The sequence below is a fragment of the Oryx dammah genome, unplaced genomic scaffold (genome assembly GCF_014754425.2).
Source record: "Oryx dammah isolate SB20612 unplaced genomic scaffold, SCBI_Odam_1.1 HiC_scaffold_2, whole genome shotgun sequence".
Classification (NCBI taxonomy): domain Eukaryota; kingdom Metazoa; phylum Chordata; class Mammalia; order Artiodactyla; family Bovidae; genus Oryx; species Oryx dammah.
Window position 1 is genome coordinate 74887213 of NW_024070186.1, and position 20444 is coordinate 74907656.

Consider the following 20444-nt stretch of genomic DNA (forward strand, 5'->3'; position numbering starts at 1 on the left):
ATTATAAGTAGTTATGGGAAAATATTCCTAGTTATAGGTACTAAACTGTGGAACTATTTTCCCCAAAGTTAGAGATGGGCACAGTTATCCATTATGAGAAGAGATTAAGGCAGAGTCCTAATACTTAGTCATTTTAATTGAAATACAAAGTTCAAAATTGATATGTAATTGTAGTACTCATGTTTTTCTTCATCAAAACCGAAATAACAATATTTTGCTTTATTCCGAGTGGCAAGTAAGTGGACTTATTCTTTGTGTGATTTTATTTCTGAAAAATTTTATATTAAAATAAAAGTTATAATATTAATGCTAATGATAAAGCCAAATCTGATGACAGGACAAAAATTCAGTTAAAATTAGCATGTCTTCTCATTTCAGTCTCTTTTTGTTCCAGCAGCATGCAGTAAGGATTCTGACCAAAATTCGTTCTGTTTATGCTTTATATGTTCTCTGTAAATGATCATTTTCCTGCTCCCTGTGGATGAGTGGTTTTTTCCCCAGGTTGATCACTATACTTTTTTCAGAGATATAAAAGAACTAGGTGGTGCTAGTGGTGAAAACCTCCCTGCCAATGCAAGAGGCATAAGAGTTCAATCCCTGGGTGGTAAAGATCCCCTGGAGGAGGGCATGACAACTCACTCCAGTATTCTTGCCTGGAGGATCCCATGAACAGAGTAGCCTAGGGGCACACAGTCCACAGGGGCACACAGATTCATACACGGCTAAAGTGACTTAGCACAAACCTATATATCATTAATTTTCAAAACAGCAGCATTAATCTTACTTTTTAAAGTAATGCTTTTACTAGTTTAACAAGAAAAGTATTCCACGATAAAAGAACATAGACAGCATAGCAGTTTTTCAGGAAATGCTATTTAATAGGCTAATTCTGACATGAGCTTATTCTAACATGGATCTTCACCAAAGCACTAAGACCTTGAAGTTTAGAACAAACCAAGATATACATCTTTGTGTTTCTGGGCCAGGACATAATTCTCTTTTACTCACTATATTGGCATTAATGGGGATCTTTATTTTTAACAGTGTGAAGCCACCTTATTTTTGGACTCCCAAAGCTTTTAGTCACACATTGTAAGGGTGGCCTGGACTCCAGGTTGGGAAGGGAGGGATCAAGGTCCAGGCAGCACAGCACCAAGACCTCTGGACTAGAAAGTACATCTGATAAGTCAAAGTTGCAAGTAAGCAGAAGAGTGCAGCACGAAGTTGGCACGGACAGAAGTACTAAGACCTCTGGACTAGAAAGTACATCTGATAAGTCAAAGTTGCAAGTAAACAGGAGTTCAGCACGAAGTTGGCACGGACAGACCGGTTCGGGAGCAGCTCCCCAATTTCTAGCTGTCTTCCTCTCAGCCTCGGTTTCTTTATCAGCGAAACGGAGATGAGAGGTCTCTGCAAACAGGTACGGAGCCTACCAATGTAAAGTGAAAGTGAAGTCGCTCAGTCGTGTCCGACTCTTTGCGACCCCACGGACCGTAGCCTATCAGGCTCCTCCGTCCATGAGATTTTCCAGGCAAGAGTGCTGGAGTGGATTGCCATTTCCTTCTCCAGGGGATCTTCCCGACCCAGGAATCGAACCCGAGTCTCCCGCATTGCAGGCAGACGCTTTACCGTCTGGGAAACCACAATGTAAAAGGTCCTGGCATATGCCCTGATTCTATCCGTGTCAGTGTTTTTCTCTGTTTAAACCAGCAGGGGGAAGTCAAAGCCTCCACTGCAGGCAGGCAGGTACGCCCCTGCTCGTCGTCCCCGGACTGATCGCCGAGAGCCCGTTACCTGATCGCATTGACTGGCGGGTTTCGTAGACGGATCAGTGCCAGGCAGTTCTGCAGCCGCGTGAACTCAGCCATGTTTTCTCAGTTGCCCCGAAGTCTCCTCACCCCTCAGCTGCGAGGCAAGATCACTTTCGCTGGGCGCGTCCTGGGGAGGGGAGGGGCGTCTGCTGGGCCAATATGAACCCGGCACCGCCTCCGGCCCCGGCGTCGCTTCCCGCCCCGGGATGCTCCCGGGCTCTGATGCCCATCCTCCATCTTAGTCCTCCTCCTTCCCTGACCGCAGCCCCGTGCTCAGCACACCCTTGCCGTCTCTTCCTCTTTGCTGGCCCCTGTCCTGCTCCCATCACAAAGTAGGTCAGGCAGGACGTTGGAAGGTGCGTGAAATTGCCAGTAAGTTCAGATTTGCAAAGCCCTGGCCCAGAGGCTTCCCTGGACAAGTTCTAGATTCACTGCGTTGGTGCAGCTTCATCACAGTCTTCATTATCCTTCTTAACAAAGACAGATATGTGGGATCCTGACAATTATATGATACGACACATACCTGGAAAACATAAAACACTTCATGCATTTCATCTAAATGAGTAAGGTACTAATATCAACCAAACATGTACAGAACTGTCATGCAGCAACCTCGTGGAACATACCACTTTCTTGTCTGTCCAATCCTTCCAGTTTTTTTTTTTTCCTTCTTCTGGCATTCCTAAGGATTATTTCTAAGATTAATACTTCAACTATGAATCAAGCAACTATTAGGTCCTAGGCAGCAGGCCAAAGACTAAAGATAAATGAGGCTGGGTTCAGACTGGAACAAAGTTTTTGAAGATGCAGTTGGCCTCAGGTGGTCTCCACAGCCCATCAACTGGCCAGAAGGCAGTCTGGAAGTTTCAGAGGAAAAACAAAACAATGGAGTGGTTTTATTCACTGATGTTTCACAAATTTTAGCGACGAGGCTGGATGGCATCACTGACTCGATGGACGTGAGTCTGAGCGAACTCCGGGTGATGGACAGGGAGGCCTGGCGTGCTGCGATTCATGGGGTCGCAAAGAGTCAGACACGACTGAGCGACTGAACTGAACTGAACTGAAGGATTATTTTCACAGATATTCTTTTCAGTTCAGTTCAGTTGCTCAGTCATGTCCGACTCCTTGCAGCCCCATGGACCGCAGCACACCAGGACTCCCTGTTCATCACCAACTCCTTGAGCTTGCTCAAATTCATGTCCATTGAGTCAGTGATGCCATCCAACCATCTCATTCTCTATTGTCCCCTTCTCCTCCTGCCTTAAGTCTTTCCCAGCATCAGGGTCTTTTCCAAGAAGTCAGTTCTTCACATCAGGTGGTCAAAGTATTGGAGTTTCAGCTTCAGCATCAGTCTTTCCAATGAATGTTCAGGACTGATTTCGTTTAGGATTGACTGGTGTGATCTCCTTGCAGTCTAAGGGACCCTCAAGAGTCTTCTCCAACACCACAGTTCAGAAAGATCCATTCTTCAGCACTCAGCCTTCTTTATAGTCCAACTCTCACCTCCTTACATGACTACTGGTAAAACCATAGCTTTGACCAGATGGACCTTTGCTGTCTAGGCTGGTCATAGCTTTTCTTTCATGGAGCAAGCATCTTTTAATTTCATGGCTGCAGTCACCATCTGCAGTGATTTTGGATCCCAAGAAAATAAAGTCTGTCACTGTTTCCATTGTTTCCCATCTATTTGCCATGAGGTAATGCTTTTGAACTGTGGTGTTGGAGAAGACTCTTGAGAGTCCCTTGGACTGCAAGGAGATCCAGCCAGTCCATCCTGAAGGAGATCAGCCCTGGGAATTCTTTGGAAGGAATGATGCTGAAGCTGAAACTCCAGTACTTTGGCCACTTCATGTGAAGAGGTGACTCACTGAAAAAGATTCTGATGCTGGGAGGGATTTGGGGCAGGAGGAGAAGGGGACGACAGAGCATGAGATGGCTGGATGGCATCACTGACTCGATGGACGTGAGTCTGAGTGAACTCTGGGAGTTGGTGATGGACAGAGAGGCCTGGCATGCTACGATTCATGGGGTCGCAAAGAGTTGGACACGACTAAGCGACTGAACTAAACTGAACTGAATGGAACCAGATGCCATGATCTTTGTTTTTTGAATGTTGAGTTTTAAGCCAGCTTTTTCACTCTCCTCTTTCACTTTCATCAAGAGGCTCTTTAGTTCCTCTTCACTTTCTGCCATAAGGGTGGTGTCATCTGCATATCTGAGGTTATTGATATTTCTCCTGGCAATCTTGATTCCAGCTTGTGCTTCATCCAGCCCGGCATTTCGCATGATGTACTCTGCATATAAGTTAAATAAGCACAGTGACAATATACAGCCTTGACATACTCCTTTCCCAACTGGGAACCAGTCTGTTGTTCCATGTCCAGTTCTAACTATTGCTTCTTGAACTGCATACAGATTTCTCAGGAGGCAGGTCAGGTGGTCTGGTATTCCCATCTCTTGAAGAATTTTCCACAGTTTGTTGTGATCCACACAAAGGCTTTGGCATAATCAATAAAGCAGAAGTAGATGTGATATTCTTTTACCTAGTGAAAATAAGGGCTTCCCTTGGTGGCTCTGACAGTAAAGAATCCCCCTGCAATGGGGGAGACATGGGTTCGATCCCTGGGTTGGGAAGATCCCATGGAGGAGGGTATAGAAACCCACTCCAGTATTCTTGCCTGGAAAATCCCCATGGACAGAGGAGCCTGGTGGGCTACAGTCCATGGGGTCACAGAGTTGGACGCAACTGAGTGACCAAGCACAGCACATTGAAAATAAAACCAGGTTCCTACTCCTAGGAAAGTACCCATGGCCTTGAGGCCCTAGAAACAAGTAGCAGTCAGAACCATATAATCCATCAAGGACAGCCCCTCACTTTGATAGCCAGCCAATCATGAATATCCCTGGGCACAAGCCTCTGAGTGCTAACATTCAATATCAGTTCAGTTCAGTTCAGTTCAGTTCAGTCGCTCAGTCGTGTCTGACTCTTTGCGACCCCATGAATCGCAGAACGCCAGGCCTCCTTGTCCATCACCATCTCCTGGAGTTCACTCAGATTCATGTCCAATGAGTCCGTGATGCCATCCAGCCATCTCATCCTCTGTTGTCCCCTTTTCCTCCTGCTCCCAATCCTTCCCAGCATCAGAGTCTTTTCCAATGAGTCAACTCTTCGCATGAGGTGGCCAGAGTACTGGAGTTTCAGCTTTAGCATCATTTCTTCCGAAGAAATTCCAGGGCTGATCTCCTTCAGAATGGACTGGTTGGATCTCCTTGCAGTCCAAGGGACTCTCAAGAGTCTTCTCCAACACCACAGTTCAAAAGCATCAATTCTTCGGCGCTCAGCCTTCTTCACAGTCCAACTCTCACATCCATACATGACCACAGGAAAATCCATAGCCTTGACTAGACGGACCTTAGTCGGCAAAGTAATGTCTCTGCTTTTGAATATGCTATCTAGGTTGGTCATAGCTTTTCTTCCAAGGAGTAAGCATCTTTTAATTTCATGGCTACAGTCACCATCTGCAGTGATTTTGGAGCCCAAAAAAATACTGACACTGTTTCCACTATTTCCCCATCTATTTCCCATGAAGTGATGGGACCGGATGCCATGATCTTTGTTTTCTGAATGTTGAGCCTTAAGCCAACTTTTTCACTCTCCTCTTTCACTTTCATCAAGAGGCTCTTTAGTTCCTCTTCACTTTCTGCCATAAGGGTGGTGTTATCTGCATATCTGAGGTTATTGATATTTCTCCTGGCAATCTTGATTCCAGCTTGTGTTTCTTCCAGCCCAGTGTTTCTCATGATGTACTCTGCATAGAAGTTAAATAAGCAGGGTGACAATATACAGCCTTGATGTACTCCTTTGCCTATCTGGAACCAGTCTGTTGTTCCATGTCCAGTTCTAACTGTTGCTTCCTGACCTGCATATAACATTCTGTAAATTTTTTGTTCTAATGATAAACCCTTGGGTCAGCTGGTCCCATCTTTTTTTCCTGGGTTGACTTTCTTTCTACCATAATAACCTTTAAATATCTCCACCTTTTTGAGGGCAAGGTTTGGGTTTTATTCATCTCCCCCAAGATGGGTAGCACAGTACCCAAGCAGGTGATTTCAAGTAGTGTTGAAATTGATTCTTATACAAAATTCCCTCTTTGTCTGGAGAAGCTCACAGTTCAGTTGGGAAAGTACCAAGCATCATTAATCAACCACTTAACTAAAAGCTCAGGATAACAGGAAAACCGGCTCCAACCTCCTTTACCACTTATATATTCCAACCAGAGTTATGTAACTGGTAATAGTTAACACTCTGAATGCTTTCACTGTGTCAGCGCTTTCCATGTATTACCTCAAACAATACACACACGCCAACCTTATATTCTAGGTACTAGTATCATCTGTTTCAATCTTGAGGAAAATGGCACAGAGAAGTTACGTAATCTGCCTAGGTAATATGGTTACAAGTGAGAGATAGCATCACTTGAGCAAAATTGAGAAAACATTGTGACTGTCCGAGGGACTTGACGAGCCTGGAGAACAGTGATGAGTTCAAGGTAGAGAAGTGGCAGGCGCAAGCCATCGTAGAAGGCTACAGAATCCGGCAAAAAAAGTTTGAAAAACAAACAAAAAAATTCGCACTTCTCCAGGCTGGACTATATAGCCGGAGTTTAGGAAAACAGGCGGAAAAAAACCTGGTAAACAAGATCTGAAGAACGCCTGAATCTCGAGAGAACCGGGGAACAGGCCGGAAGTAGCGTCAACTAACTGCGTTGGGGTCTTAGCGGCACTGCGGGGCCGGGAGGCATTCGGGCCGGACGCGACACCCGGAAGTTACGCCCTGGAGGCGGTACCTGGTTGTGGAGGGCGTCGCGATGGGCGGGGCGGGGCGTCCGTGGTCGTCCTGGAACCGTGGATTCCAGGCAGGTAACTTGCGTGCGGAACCCGGACCGGACAAGGGTGGAAGTTGGGCTTGGGGGCTCAGTTTGCTCAAAACTCCAAACTCGGGCAGGGAAACGTGGCTTCTCGCTTGATACCGGGGCTGGAGGAAAGGTTCCTTGGCATACGGTTCCCTGGAGAGATAGGGATACGAAGAACTTTATAGGAACGGGGTCGTGAGGAGGAAATGAGCAAACGAGGTCATGGAGGAAATACAGATAGGCTGAGTCTTCTAGGAATCGGTCATGACTTGAGTGGGGGGGGTTGGGGGTTGGTCACAGGCTCATGACTGCTGGCGCTCGGAGGTGAAGACACAAAGATGAGCTGATCTAGAGTTCATTTCCCTCCTACCTGGTTCCCCATCCTGTCCTGCTAGTAGGGAACAGCGACATCGTCTTTTCATTTCTTAATCTAGGATAGTGCCTTGTCACTATTAGGCATCATTAGATGCTGTCAAATGAATGAATGAATGAACGCACGAGCCCAATTCTGGCTCACCTGGGGGAGCTTCTAAACCTCAGTGTTCCTGCTTCTGAATGCAGAAGTGATGCCAGCTTGCTTTGAGAATGTCAGTGCAGTAGAGGTTCGGGACGTTGTTGTTGTTGTTTTGTGGTTCTTGAAACTTAGAAATGTGTCTTAATATTTTTCCCTGGGGTGAGTGGAGAGGAAAGGCCATCAGTTTGACCTTTTTCAGGTTCCTTCACTTTTCTGGGAATAACCTCCAGGTAAATGATACCGGCCAGGAGTTGGCCATCAAATAACTTGCAGTTGTAGCAATGAGCTTCTAATTAGTGTTGCGTTCCTGCGTGCTAAGTCGCTTCAGTCGTACGCGACTCTGCGACCCTAAGGACTAGCCCGCCAGGCTCCTCTGTCCTGGGATTCTCCAGGCAAGAACATTGGAATGGGTGGCCAGGCCCTGCTCCAGGGGATCTTCATCCAAGTATCAAACCCCAAACTCCTGCGGATCCTGCATGGCAGGCGGATTCTTTACCACTGAGCCACCGGGGAAGCCCAATCAGTGTTTTAAGTGCTTCTTTTCTGTAATATGAACTTATTTGCTTTTTCATAATGTTTTCTTTCTTAAATTGGGGTGCTTTTTAGATTTGAGATGTAAATGAGAAGGATTTCATAACAAAGATTAAAATAGTTATATACAAAAGTCCAGGCAGAGATTTCATCTGGTGGGCGCACAAAAGGTTTGTGCATTGTGCCTCGGACTCTGCAATCCCGTGGACTGCAGCCCACGAGGCTCCTCTGTCCCTGGAATTTTCTGGGCAAGATTACTGGAGTGGGTTGCCGTTTTCTACTACAGGAGATCTTCCTGTCCCAGGGATAGAACCGTTACCCTGTGTCTCCTGCATTGGCAAGTGGATTCTTTACCACTGAGCCACCTGGGAAGTCCACATAAAGGGTCAACTCCTTCCAAATAGTTGTAGGAGGCTTCCAAAAGAAGGAATCTCTGTAGGTTAAATTGTTTCCACATGAAGTATTTGTTTAGGTGTCTTGAATGGAATAAAGAGTGGGCATGTGCTAAGTCCCTTCAGTGGTGTCCCACCCTTTGCAAGCCTATGTACTATACAGCCCACCAGGCTCCTCTGTCCGTGGGATTCTCCAGGCAAGAATACTGGAGTGGGTTGCCATTTCTTCCTCCAGGGGATCTTCCTGACCCAGGGATCCAACCAGCATCTCTTCTGTCTCCTGCATTGGCAGGCTTACTGCTAGCACCACCTGGGAAGCTCAAAGAGTGGGCATAGACCTAAATAACCTGATTCTTTTTGGTTGTCGAATGGCAAAAAAGTGCAGATGACACATCAGGCTGGTAGTAAGATCTGGGCATGAACCCCTATCTAGATGCATTGATTGATTTAGATCTAGGGAGGTGATTGTGTGTAGGGGTTTCATACTGTCAAATGAAATAGTAGCTCCTAAATGTTTCTAGAATGTTATTATTAGTTTGGATGTAATGGAGTAGGAAAACCTAAATTTATGGCTTTTTGTTTATTTTACAAGGAAGAAACCAGTAAGCATTTTTAGGTTTAACAATCTAAGATGTGATTAAAAATAGGTTGGAAAAAAACAGAAGTAGAGATTTGAATACCTTATTGAAGTCATACAATTTTTAAAGTTTGCCTGCCTTTAAACCTTGTTTTCCCAATTTCTGGAAATTGCTGGCATCCAAATGATTTTCACCTTTGTGTGCTCTCACTATGGTGTGTCTTAGGATACACGTAAATTTGGTACAAACTAATGTTTTGAGATCCTCTAGATTGATCTTAATGTTAATGTCATAAAGTCTAATTTTGCTACCTCATTGTGCTGTTCAATGTCATGTCCATTAATTCTGCACATCTAAATAACTATATTTGTAATACTTATTGTAACTGTTATTCATAATAAATTGGTATGCAAGTGGTGACTTAGATATGTGCACTGACATTCTTGAGCTTTTCAGTTTTGCAGAACTCTGATATCTGTGGATGCTAATATGGACTTCGTTTAAAGAAATCCATGGACCAGTAAAGGACAAAAACATGAATCAGTTTGTATTTTGGCATTCAAATCCTAGCACTTTGGGAAAGGTAAGTTGTTAACTGTTTTATGTTAGGTGAAAAGTATTGATACAATAGCCCTGGATTGGTCTAGAAAATTATAGGATTGTGATTGAAAAATATAGGCTGAATCTCTCTGAATTATATTTTAATCTGGATCTTCCAAAGAAGTTTGAGTTTTGTTCATTATATATGAGGGAATGTTACTATTTCTCTGTAAAACTGATCAGAAATTAGATTGACAAGATATGTTATTCTTGGAACATTATTGCTCTGTTTTCTTTCTGTTGAATCTCCTTTCAACATTTTAGAACCTGTAAGTATGGGGTCGCAAACAGTCATTAAATCATCACACATCCAAATTTGGCTCTGTAATAGTATGTGTCCCAAATCTAGCCAATTTTATTTTATGCTTTAGGTTGAAGCAAGAAAAGAAGCCTCTAAGTGTCTAAAAAAAAAAAAAAAAAAATTTTGTCTTACGCATGCTATTTTCCTTTTTCTCCATTAAAAAAAATATCTTAGATGATTCATTCATTCTCCAGGCTTTTAGTCTTTCTGTCCCAGGGGCAAAGGTTCTCTTTTTTAAATTTCTATTTTTCCTAGTTGAAGAGTTTTTAAAAACTTTTAACTTCTAAGTTTGCAATAATATTAGGCACCTTTTAATCACTAATTATTAAACTTGTAGTTTTTCCTGGTCTCTGTAAACAAACCGGCTTCTTGTTTGGAATGCATTCATTTCTAAAAATAGGTTTTACTTCTAGGAATCCATCTTCCAGATATATTTGCACTTGCACATAAAAATTTGTTTATAAACATATTCATCACCATATTATTTGAAATTAAGAAAACAACAACTAGAAATAACCTAAACATCCTTCAGCAGAGTCTGGTTAAATGCACGCTTTCATAGAATGTAGTACTTGCTGCTCTTAGAATGAGTTAGATCCATAGGTGGGGATAAGGAAAAATCTCTAAGATACATTGTTAACTGACATAAACAGTATAGAACTGTATTATAGTATATTTTCATTTGTGTTTTTGAAAGCATATGTTTCTATACATACCTGTAAAATTTCTTCAGATCCACGTAAGGAACTATTACTTACGGTACTTAAAGAATAGGTACTCCCAGGGAATGAGACTAGAAGTCTAGAGAAGGAAGGAGTCTCATGTTTTTTCTGTATTCTCTTTCGGTGGATTGTTTGTTTGTTTGTTTGTTTTTTACTATGAACTTCTATTTTTAATGCTAAGAAACAAACAGTAAGGCTTTAGGTTAATTATGTGAACTTATTACTATTCCTTATGTCTATTGTCCTTATGATTATGTGCACTGTTCAGGAGGAATGAGGTTGCACAAGTGAGTTGTTTATTTCAGAGCTGCATGAAAGGTTTGGTGATGTTTTAATATGTTTGTAATCTTGACATTAGACTATTATTCATAATAAGAAGTTGTTAATAAATTAGTTGCTTAGTGTTGCCGAGCTCAATGCTCATACACACTTCATAGCATGTGCCTCCCTACGTGATGCGGGTGTTGTTCCCTTTGTTTGCAAGCTGTTCGTGTTGAATTGGCACGGTTCTTCTGAACCTCTCTTTATTGCTGATTGGATGGACTTGTTTGAATTGAATTACTATTTAGCAACTCTACTCTTTAAACAAAACTTACTGTTATTATTTTACTTCGTTCTTGAAGTCTGGAACTGGCTTAAGGCATTTCAAAGAGTGGCTTGTTCTGTTATAAAATCAGGAAGCCAGAAGATCACTTAGATATAGTTGTATAATTTCATTCTGCATTGAGAATATTCCTTCAAATTGCCTGTTTCTCTGCCTTAGACTCAGCAAAAATTTCTGATGACTGACTTCTCTAGCCATCTTTGTCTCTCTCCACTTTCACTGGGTGAAATCTGGAATAAGAGTAGCGCATCATTACAGTGAGCCATACAAGAAATTTGAAGATGTAATAGTACCATTTTGTTAGGGGAGGGATTTTGTTTGAAACTTGCTAGAGAATAGGCTATGGAAGGTACATACCTATGTGACACTACTGTCACATAAAATCTATCATTGTGTGTCTTGTTAGAAGCAAAATGAAGGCCGCTACTCTAGGGGCTGAGTCATGATTAATAGAATAGAACAGATTATGGTATGCCAGGTGTTTTATATCGATACCACACTGGCTATTTTGCATATGAATCATTTCTATTAAATAATGCTTTGCTTCTTGAGATCTGTGGGACTAATCAGTACTGGCCACAGAAGGTTGGGAGGAGGGGGAATCACTGGGCAGAATGCCTAAAGTAGGAGTCCTTATTCTTGCTAAGAGAATGGATAGCAATGAATTGAATCCAAGGGTAGACTGTGTTTTCCTGAGTCAAGATGAATGTGGTAAAGGTGACTTATAGAAAGAAAAGAGATGAAAGTAAATTATATGTAGAGAACATAGAATTGGGCAGATACATGTGTGTGTGTATACAGGTGCATATATAATACATTATTTAAAATGTGTATATATGTTATTTCACACATATATATATTTTCTATATATTTTGTGTGAAAACTATGAATTCTTAATTGGAAGATATCCAGTTAATACAAGAGAAAAAAAAATCAGAATTTTAAGGCCTCAGAGCTGGACTGTTAGGGATTAATTCATAATTGTGAGAACAGCTTGAAGAATTTTGGCAGTGTTAAAAGATCACTCACAGGGCCCAAGTGATGTTAAGGTAGACAAAAGCCTGAGGATGAGAAAGTTAAAATTTAGTAACATGTAAGGTTATGGTTAAGGGTATCTTTTAAGATTCTGTTTTATGCCGTTGTTTTGAGTGGGGGAAAAAAGAAGAACTGAAAAGTATATTGCTGTTCAATTTGAATTCAGCTAGATCCATAAGCTTTTCCTAGTGTGCCAATTGTATGTGACCAAAATGGATTAATTGGACCCATTACCTACAAAGCAATTAGTTTTTGTATGTTAATTATTAGATAAGCCTGGAAGGAGAGAATTGTTTTTAATCAATCTTATGATTATATAAAAGGATGACTGTGATGATCCAAGTTGAGAGCACTGAGACTACTTTGTTTAGAAAAAAGAAGACTTGGGAACAGTTGAAAAATGCCATAGTAAGTGCACTTGTTCTCTGTTATTTGAAGCCAAAATTAGTTCTAAATGAGAGAAGGTATAGATAGAACTAGTCAACAATGGAGCAGATTGTGTCCAGAGGCAGTGAACTCCGAGTGTTAGGGTCTCTTAAGCAAATTTTGAATGTTGGCAATGTTGTACAGGGTACTTCTCATTGTTTGGAAGATTGTACCAAATTATTAATAAGGTATCTTTTAAATCTGAAAAAAATTATACTGCAGTTAAGTGTTTTATTGTAGTATGTGTATATGTTCTGTTATCCCTGTATTTAAATTCTGAGAGCTAACTTACCTGCTGCTCATTCATCTACTAACTTTAGTTAACTTATAACCAGGAAATAAAATTACCTGAGCTTCCAAATTATAAGACACAAAATCTATATGCTTTTCTCAGGTCTTTACTCAGTTCATTTACATTTAGACACAGTTTAACATGCTTAATTAACTGGATCTAACTCCAGTGTATTAGAAGCAACAGATTCTGAGTGGGCCAAAAAGAAAGTTACTCGGTTGTGACCAACTCTTTGCGACTCTATGGACTATACAGTCCAGGGAATTCTCTAGGCCAGAATACTGGAGTGGGTAGCCTTTCCCTTCTCCAGGGGATCTTCCCAACCCAGGGATCGAACCCAGGTCTCCTGCATTGCAGGAAGATTCTTTACCAGCTGAGCCACAAGGGAAGCCCATCAAATAGAGGCAAGCACATTGACAAGTGTGGACAGCAACAGTCAGAAAACTGACCAATTAATTTGAAATTTGTAGCAACCCAGGCTTTTTGGGGAGATGAGAACTCTTCTGTGTTCGTGGATATTCCAAATGATAACCCTGACTAAACTTAAATAATTTGTGTTCAGTATTTTCTATTTAAGAATACCTAAATTTTAGAAAGGTTTCTTTAGTTTGTTTTGTAAGACAGATATTTGGCATCTGGAGAGGGTACGTGCATTGTACAGTGTAAAGAGTTAGGACTCTATAGAGCAGTAAACATAGATTTGAATCTGGGCTCTAGTATCTACTTGCTGTTCTATTAATTAAGTGCATTATTCAGTCTAAGCCTCAATCTCTTCTTCTATAAAATAAGAAATTACTGAAAAGTAAGTGTATGTAAAAGATTTGCTTATATTAGGTGTTAAGTCAATAATAGCTATTATTATTTTATTATTACCGTAGAGCCTACTCTACCTTGAATTTCTTTCTCTTCAAATAGAGTAAGAATAAACTTACCTGATAATTTTATTGTAAGTTTATATATATTAGTGCTAATAAAGGTGATGAAATGCTTAAAAAACCTTTTTAAAAATTGTGTAAATAATCCATGTCCACTTTACAAAAAATAGGGTATAGAAAAAAGGATATGTATATCCCTCCCAATGGAGAAGGCAATGGCACCCCACTCCAGTACTCTTGCCTGGAAAATCCCATGGATGGAGGAGCCTGGCGGGCTGCAGTCCATGGGATCGCTGAGAGTCAGGCACGACGGAGCAACTTCACTTTGACTTTTCACTTTCATGCACTGGAGAAGGAAATGGCAACCCACTCCAGTGTTCTTGCCTGGAGACTCCCAGGGACGGGGGAGCCTGGTGGGCTGCCGTCTATGGGGTCACACAGAGTCAGACACGACTGAAGTGACTTAGCAGCAGCAGCAGCATATCCCTCCCAAAAGGAGTAAAGTCATCTATAATCCTCTCCCACTGTTAATATTTAAGTGGCGTGCTTTATTATTATTTTTGGCTATGCTGGGTCCTTGTTGGTGCATGAGCTTTTTCTCTAGTTGTTGATAGGCCGGGGCTACTTCGTAGTTGGGGCGTGTGGGCTTCTCATTGTGGTGACTTCTCTTATTGCAGAGCATGGGCTCAGTAGTTGCAGCTCTTGGACTCTAGAGCACAGTCCTAGTAGTTGTGGTGCAGAGGCTTAGTTGCTCTGTGCCATGTGGCGTCTTCCTGGACCAGGGATCAAACCCACGTCTCTTACATTGGCAGGCAGATTCTTGGTTCAGTTCCTGGGTCAGGAAGATCCCCTGGAGAATGGAATGGCTATCCATTCCAGTATTCTTGCCTGGAGATTTCCATGGACAGAGGAGCCTGGTGGGCTACAGTCCATGGAGTCACAGAGAGTCAGACACGAGTGAGTGACTAACACACACACACACACACACACACACACACACACACACAAAGCCACCGGGGAAGCCGTGTGCTTTAAAGTGCTTCGACATCCCTATCGGATGTCACTTCTGAGTAGTGACGTCTGAACCTGATTCTACCTTACTACTGTTGGAAAACGTCAATTAGTCACTACACTTGCTATTCTGTGGAGAAGGAAATGGCAACCCACTCCAATACTCTTGCCTGGAAAATCCCATGGACAGAGGAGCCTGGTAGGCTACAGTCCATGGGGTCGCTAAGAGTCGGACACAACTGAGCAACTTCACTTTCACTTTTCACTTTCATGCATTGGAGAAGGAAATGGCAACCCACTCCAGTGTTCTTGGCTGGAGAATCCCAGGGACAGAGGAGCCTGGTGCGCTGCCATCTATGGGGTCGCACAGGGTCAGTCACGACTGAAGCGATTTAGCAGCAGCAGCAGCTTGCTATTCTGAATATGCAGTGAAAGATTGTGACATGACACAATGTTGATTTAAAGAAAGCCTAGTTCTGGGAAGCTTTGTGTAATGAAAACAGTTTTGTTAGAGTAGTGGGTGTAGGTTGGTGCTGTGGGGTTGGATGGCCTGAGTTTGAATTCTGACTGCACCCTTTACTAGCTCCGTAAGCTACCTGAAATTTCTTCACTTTTCTGGACCTCAGTTTCTTCACATGTAAATTGGGGATAATAGTAATATCTAATTTATGAGATCATTTTGAGGATTGAATGAATTACTGTACTTAAAGGCTTAGAGTAGTCCTGGCACAAAGTATAGACTCACTAGATATAAATTGCTCTTATTAATTTTTAAAATCTTAATTCTTTCTTGGGAAAAAAAAGCATGTTTACTGGAGCAGATTAAAGAAACAAGTTAGAATGAGCACAAGAGTAGTCAGTGAGATATACTGCATGTTTTTCTTTTGAACTTGCAAAGTGGTCTGAATTTTAACATTCAAAGGCTTTGTTAATTTTTCTACCCATTTAAATCTTCTCAAGCCATGATATTCCCAATTTAGCTTCTTTCTCTACCCCACAAAATCAATTTCATTTTATGTTGTCTCATCCAACAAATATTCTGGCCATGCTTTCAAAAGCCCAGGAAATTATCTTTAAATCAGTTTATCTGACTATAGCTCATGGTGGTTCTGTAAGAACTTTAAATTCAGTTGCAATTTGATGTGAAGAATGTTAATCAAAGTGATAAACCCATGAACATATTTATTCTTTCGGTACAATATATCTCTTTAAAATCTCTTTCGTTTTCTTCTTAATTCCTTTTTGTTTTCTTCTTTTGCTCTTTCAGCATAGTATCTAACAATCTGATTAATTACTGGTCAAAGAATTGCAGTTTTTCAAAACCCTCAAGAACTTTTACTAGACTTGCTAGTAGTATCTTTTTGTGTTTTGTTTTAAAGTATCAAGTACAAGTTTTTGAAGACCCTGGGGCCTACCATTGAACATTATGTGTTCAAGATTTGAGTTTGAATTACTTCATCAAGACTTAGATCCTCTTCAAAAGCCTCAAGGCTCACCTGTATTAAAGCTCTCCTTTGAACCCTCTCACAAAAATAAAAGCTTAAATGACTAAACTCCATTAGTACCGTACCTTTTATATCCTTTTCTCTGATTTCTCTTCAATTTCCTTGGCTTTTAGGGTCTTTCATGTTGTTTATGTTCCTTTAGACTACAGCTAAGGAATTTGTGCTTTCCAAAAGAATGTGTGTCCCGGGCCATAAGTTTTCACTAATAGAGAAGTGTAAACTTAGCATGATAAGCTTAGAATCAGGTCTTTTGTTGTATCCTATAAAAACCTGTGTCAACACTAAGAAGATGAGGATGAAGTGGTAAAAATATGTGAGGTCAGATTATGCTCTCAGAACCTACGTGTTTTAGAGAAAAGAACCCTCAACCTAAAAGTTAATGATTCTTAGTCTCTCAACTGGGCTTCCTGGTGAGGTAGTAAATAATTTGACTGCCGCTGCAGGAGACACAAGAGATGTGGGTTCAGTCTCTGGGTTAGGAAGATTCCACGAAGAAGGAAATGACAACCCACTCCAGTATTCTTGCCTGGGAAATCCCATGGACAGAGGAGCCTGGTGGGCTATAGTTCACGGGATTGCAAAAAGAGTTGGACACAATTTAGCAGTTAAACAACAGCAGATATCTATGTGATTTAATCCCTCATCTTCCGATCCTTTAAGTCATATGTTACCTTCTCATTAAGGCTCTAACAACTTATTTAAAATAGTAACCTCACCCCCCCCCCCACCAAGGCACCCCCATTCCCCTCTCTGCCTTACTTTTCTCCCTGGTACTTATCTCTGCCTGATGTCCCATTCACCAGTGTTCTCCCCAGCACCAGAACAGTGCCAGATGCACAGTAGGTGTTTAGAAGATATTTATTAAGTGAATGAATTTAACTGGTATTCACAGAGGTATGTGTTTGGGACAATGAGTCCTGTAAACAGAATTATGGGGACCTAGTATTTTTTAATGACTTTTAAAAGGATGAATAATTAAATTTATTTATAGCTTGCTTTGTTCTTAATATTTGAAGCAGCTTCTAAAAAGGCATATAGTACAGTGGGATGAAGACATATAAAAAGAATAAAACAAAGTGAGTGAATTGATAATAGTAACGTTAAGCTGGGGTAAAGTTAATGCAAGAAGGTCCTCCATAGTGACTAAAGGCAGATTGTAAATTTGACTTGTTAAAGAATTGCTCAGAAATGATAATAGGACTTGAATCATGAGCTCTGTTCTGTGGCACAGGTCACAGACATTTGAGTCTTACATAGGAACCCAGAAAACCTATTTGGTTTAACTATAAGAACTTGTGAGATTACTCTTATAAAAATACTTGCTTTCTATATTAGGAAATTTCCTATTGGTATAAAATGTACACAGTCTATCCATAATAAAGCCTCTGCTGTTCTGAGTGCTGACCATCATAGCTATCAGCCTCTGCTGCTGTTATGTTATTTACAAGGTTGATTCAAAAAGTTTGCTGTCAAAGATACCAACCAGGACATCAATAACTCTGACTTCTCCTACTTGTAGAGTAGTATGAGATTCCAGTGGTTGTGACTTCCTTTTAAGATACATAATTGGAGGCTTAGAAATAGGTTTTTCATTGTGCGATATACACATACATCAAGATACTCATGTATCAAATTATTGTATTTCATACCTTAGACTAATGTAAGGTTGTATGTAAATTATATCTCCATAAAACTAGGGAAAGTTTTTATACAATCAACCACTGAATTGGGGTGGAGAATCGGGAGTTAAATAGGCAAATTAGACTTCAAGAAACCTTTCACTGATAGAGTAGCCAAAATCAGAGCTATTTTGTGTACATGTGAAATTAAATGGGATGTTGTGCAGTAATATATATCTTTCTGTTCATGAGATGTATACTTTCCAAATTCTGTGTTGTCTTTTTTTTGTCATTTAAAATAAATAAATGAAAACTAAACAAAACTGAGAATTCTGGAAATGCTTGCAGGCCAGAGATAAAGGGAGGGCTGCAAGAGGGGTAGACAATAAACTCTGCAGTGTTTCATTAAACAGAGATGGCATTTTGAGACAAAAGAGGACAATATTTAGCTAAGTGGTGTTCCAGTGGCAAATATGCTTTTATTTGACTTTTTCTTTTTTTTTTTTTACCTTTCTCCTTTCTGTCTTTGACCTGGAGATAAGCAGTACTTTTGGAAGGTAACTTCTGTCCTGTCCCATTTTTCAGATAGAAGGGAAGTAAATAAACATTAGACTTTTAGGGAAATAATGAAAACATGGCTTTAAAAAAAGAATTTATGTTCCACATATTTCAAAGTCAGAATATGGGGAGACAAAAGAAGACTACAAAAACATTCAGTTCAGCTCAGTCTCTCAGTCGTGTCCGACTCTTTGCGACCCCATGAACCGCAGCACGCCAGGCCTCCCTGTCCATCACCAACTCCCGGAGTTCACCCAAACCCATGCCTATTGAGTTGGTGATGCCATCCAACCATCTCATCCTCTGTCATCCCCTTCTCCTCCTGCCCTCAATCTTTCCCAGCATCAGGGTCTTTTCCAGTGAGTCAGCTCTTTGCATCAGGTGGCCAAAGTATTGGAGTTTCAGCTTCAGCATCAGTCCTTCCAATGAATATTCAGGACTGATTTCCTTTAGGGTGGACTGGTTGGATCTCCTTGCAGTCCAAGGGACTCTCAAGAGTCTTCACCACAGAAACATTAAGGTGAACAATTTGCATAAAGGGAAGGTAATTTCAACAAAAGCTTTATTTTATAACATGTTGCTAATTAAATGATCATATTGGGTTATATTTAATCTCTTAAGTATACATTATTCTAACAGTGTATAAGTATACTTTATGCCAATTTAAAATGCACTCATTTTGCTTTACATATTTTATTTGATGGAACTTTATGTTCATTTTTTAAGGAAATCAAACATCTCTTCATTTTGGCATTTGATGAGTAACAGTAAAAACTTGAGAACAGACAGAACTATCAGTGTAAAAGTAAAGCAAAGGTCATCATATTTTCTGGCATAAGTGGTATAGGAGCAGAAAGATCTTGTTTTCAGTAAAAGTGTCGAAGTGGCAGAAAGAAAATATCCCCAACAACTTTGCTGACACAAATTTTGCTACAGTGAGGACAAAAAAAAGTGTTCCAGGTTTTAACTCAATATTTCCTGAACTGTGTTACTCAGAAAGGCTGATACAGCTAAAAGAGACTTTGTAAACCAAAATGGTTCTATAATGACTTAAGTTTGGAAAATGTCACATTTTTTTTTGGAAATTTAGAATGCAAATTAGCATTTTCCAAACCTATATGTGGCTAGCAAAGAGTCCAACACCACTGAGCAACTTTCACATATGTGTGGCTGGAACTCTTTTTAATAACACTTGGAACAAGGTTTCATTCATAGAATGAAATGCTATTCTAGATTGAAATGCTAAAATTGAAATTCATAGAAATGCTGTTCTAGATTGAAAAATAAATTAAAAATATATATTCACACATGTACACATGTATGTTAATATATTCTATTATAGCATAATATTTTATATCCTCTGAAGTTAATAAATCCTGATTGTCAATAAAATTTTTATCCAGTATCTTTAATGAATATAGAGGTTAGAATATTAAGATTATTTCAAAATTTGCACACATGTACTAAATTGAATGGTCATTAAATAATAGTATAGCATTGACATAGATAATCACTTATCTTTCCTTGGACACGTTCTCTTTACTTGTCTTGCAGTTCATCACACCCTTCAGACTTTCCTCCTACTTCTCTGAGTATCCCTTGTAGTCCACTCTGTTTCTCTTCAGTTTTTTGACTTCTAAACACTGGAGTGCCCTAGAGGTCAATCCTAGGACCTTATCTCTTTTCTACCTAGACCCATTTCTCTTATCTACTCTCAAAGTTTTAATACCTTAAATACCAAAACGTTTTTAATCTCCAGCTTAGACCTCTCCTCTGAGCTCCAGATGTATAAACATCTACCAGCTTAACATCTCCATGTATATGTCTAACATTCATCTCAAATTTAGCATGTTCAAAACTGAACACCTGATCATCCCTCTCATCAAACTTCTTTTTCATTTTTTTAATCTCAGTAACAGACAATTCTATCATTATTATTTCTCAGCCTTGGAGTTATTCTTGATGCCCCGCCTTCTCTCATGCCAACCATCTGATCCTTGAGAAAGTCCTGTGGGCTCTGCCCTAAACATACAGGCAGAGTCCAGTCACTTCTACCTCCTAACTTAACCTTCTTTCTTCTACCCTTGCCCCTTTCTATCAACACAGCAGCCAAAGTGATCTTGTTAAACAGAAATAACATCAAGTCACTCTGCT

General features: G+C 40.6%; 2 protein-coding genes across 2 annotated transcripts in view; one reads left to right on the plus strand and one right to left on the minus strand.

Moving 5' to 3' along the window:
• EHHADH (enoyl-CoA hydratase and 3-hydroxyacyl CoA dehydrogenase) overlaps positions 1–1959 on the minus strand; it is a 77039-nt gene extending 75080 nt beyond the window's left edge. Inside the window, exon 1 of the mRNA XM_040252432.1 lies at positions 1795–1959. Within this exon, the coding sequence (XP_040108366.1) occupies positions 1795–1868 (74 nt within the window). The 5' untranslated portion in view covers positions 1869–1959. The remainder of the gene's footprint in view (positions 1–1794) is intronic.
• Positions 1960–6648: 4689 nt separating this feature from the next.
• Positions 6649–20444, plus strand: part of MAP3K13 (mitogen-activated protein kinase kinase kinase 13) — a 158852-nt gene continuing 145056 nt past the window's right edge. Inside the window, exons 1-2 of the mRNA XM_040252444.1 lie at positions 6649–6734; positions 9199–9325. The gene's annotated coding sequence lies outside the window, so the exon portion shown is untranslated. The remainder of the gene's footprint in view (positions 6735–9198; positions 9326–20444) is intronic.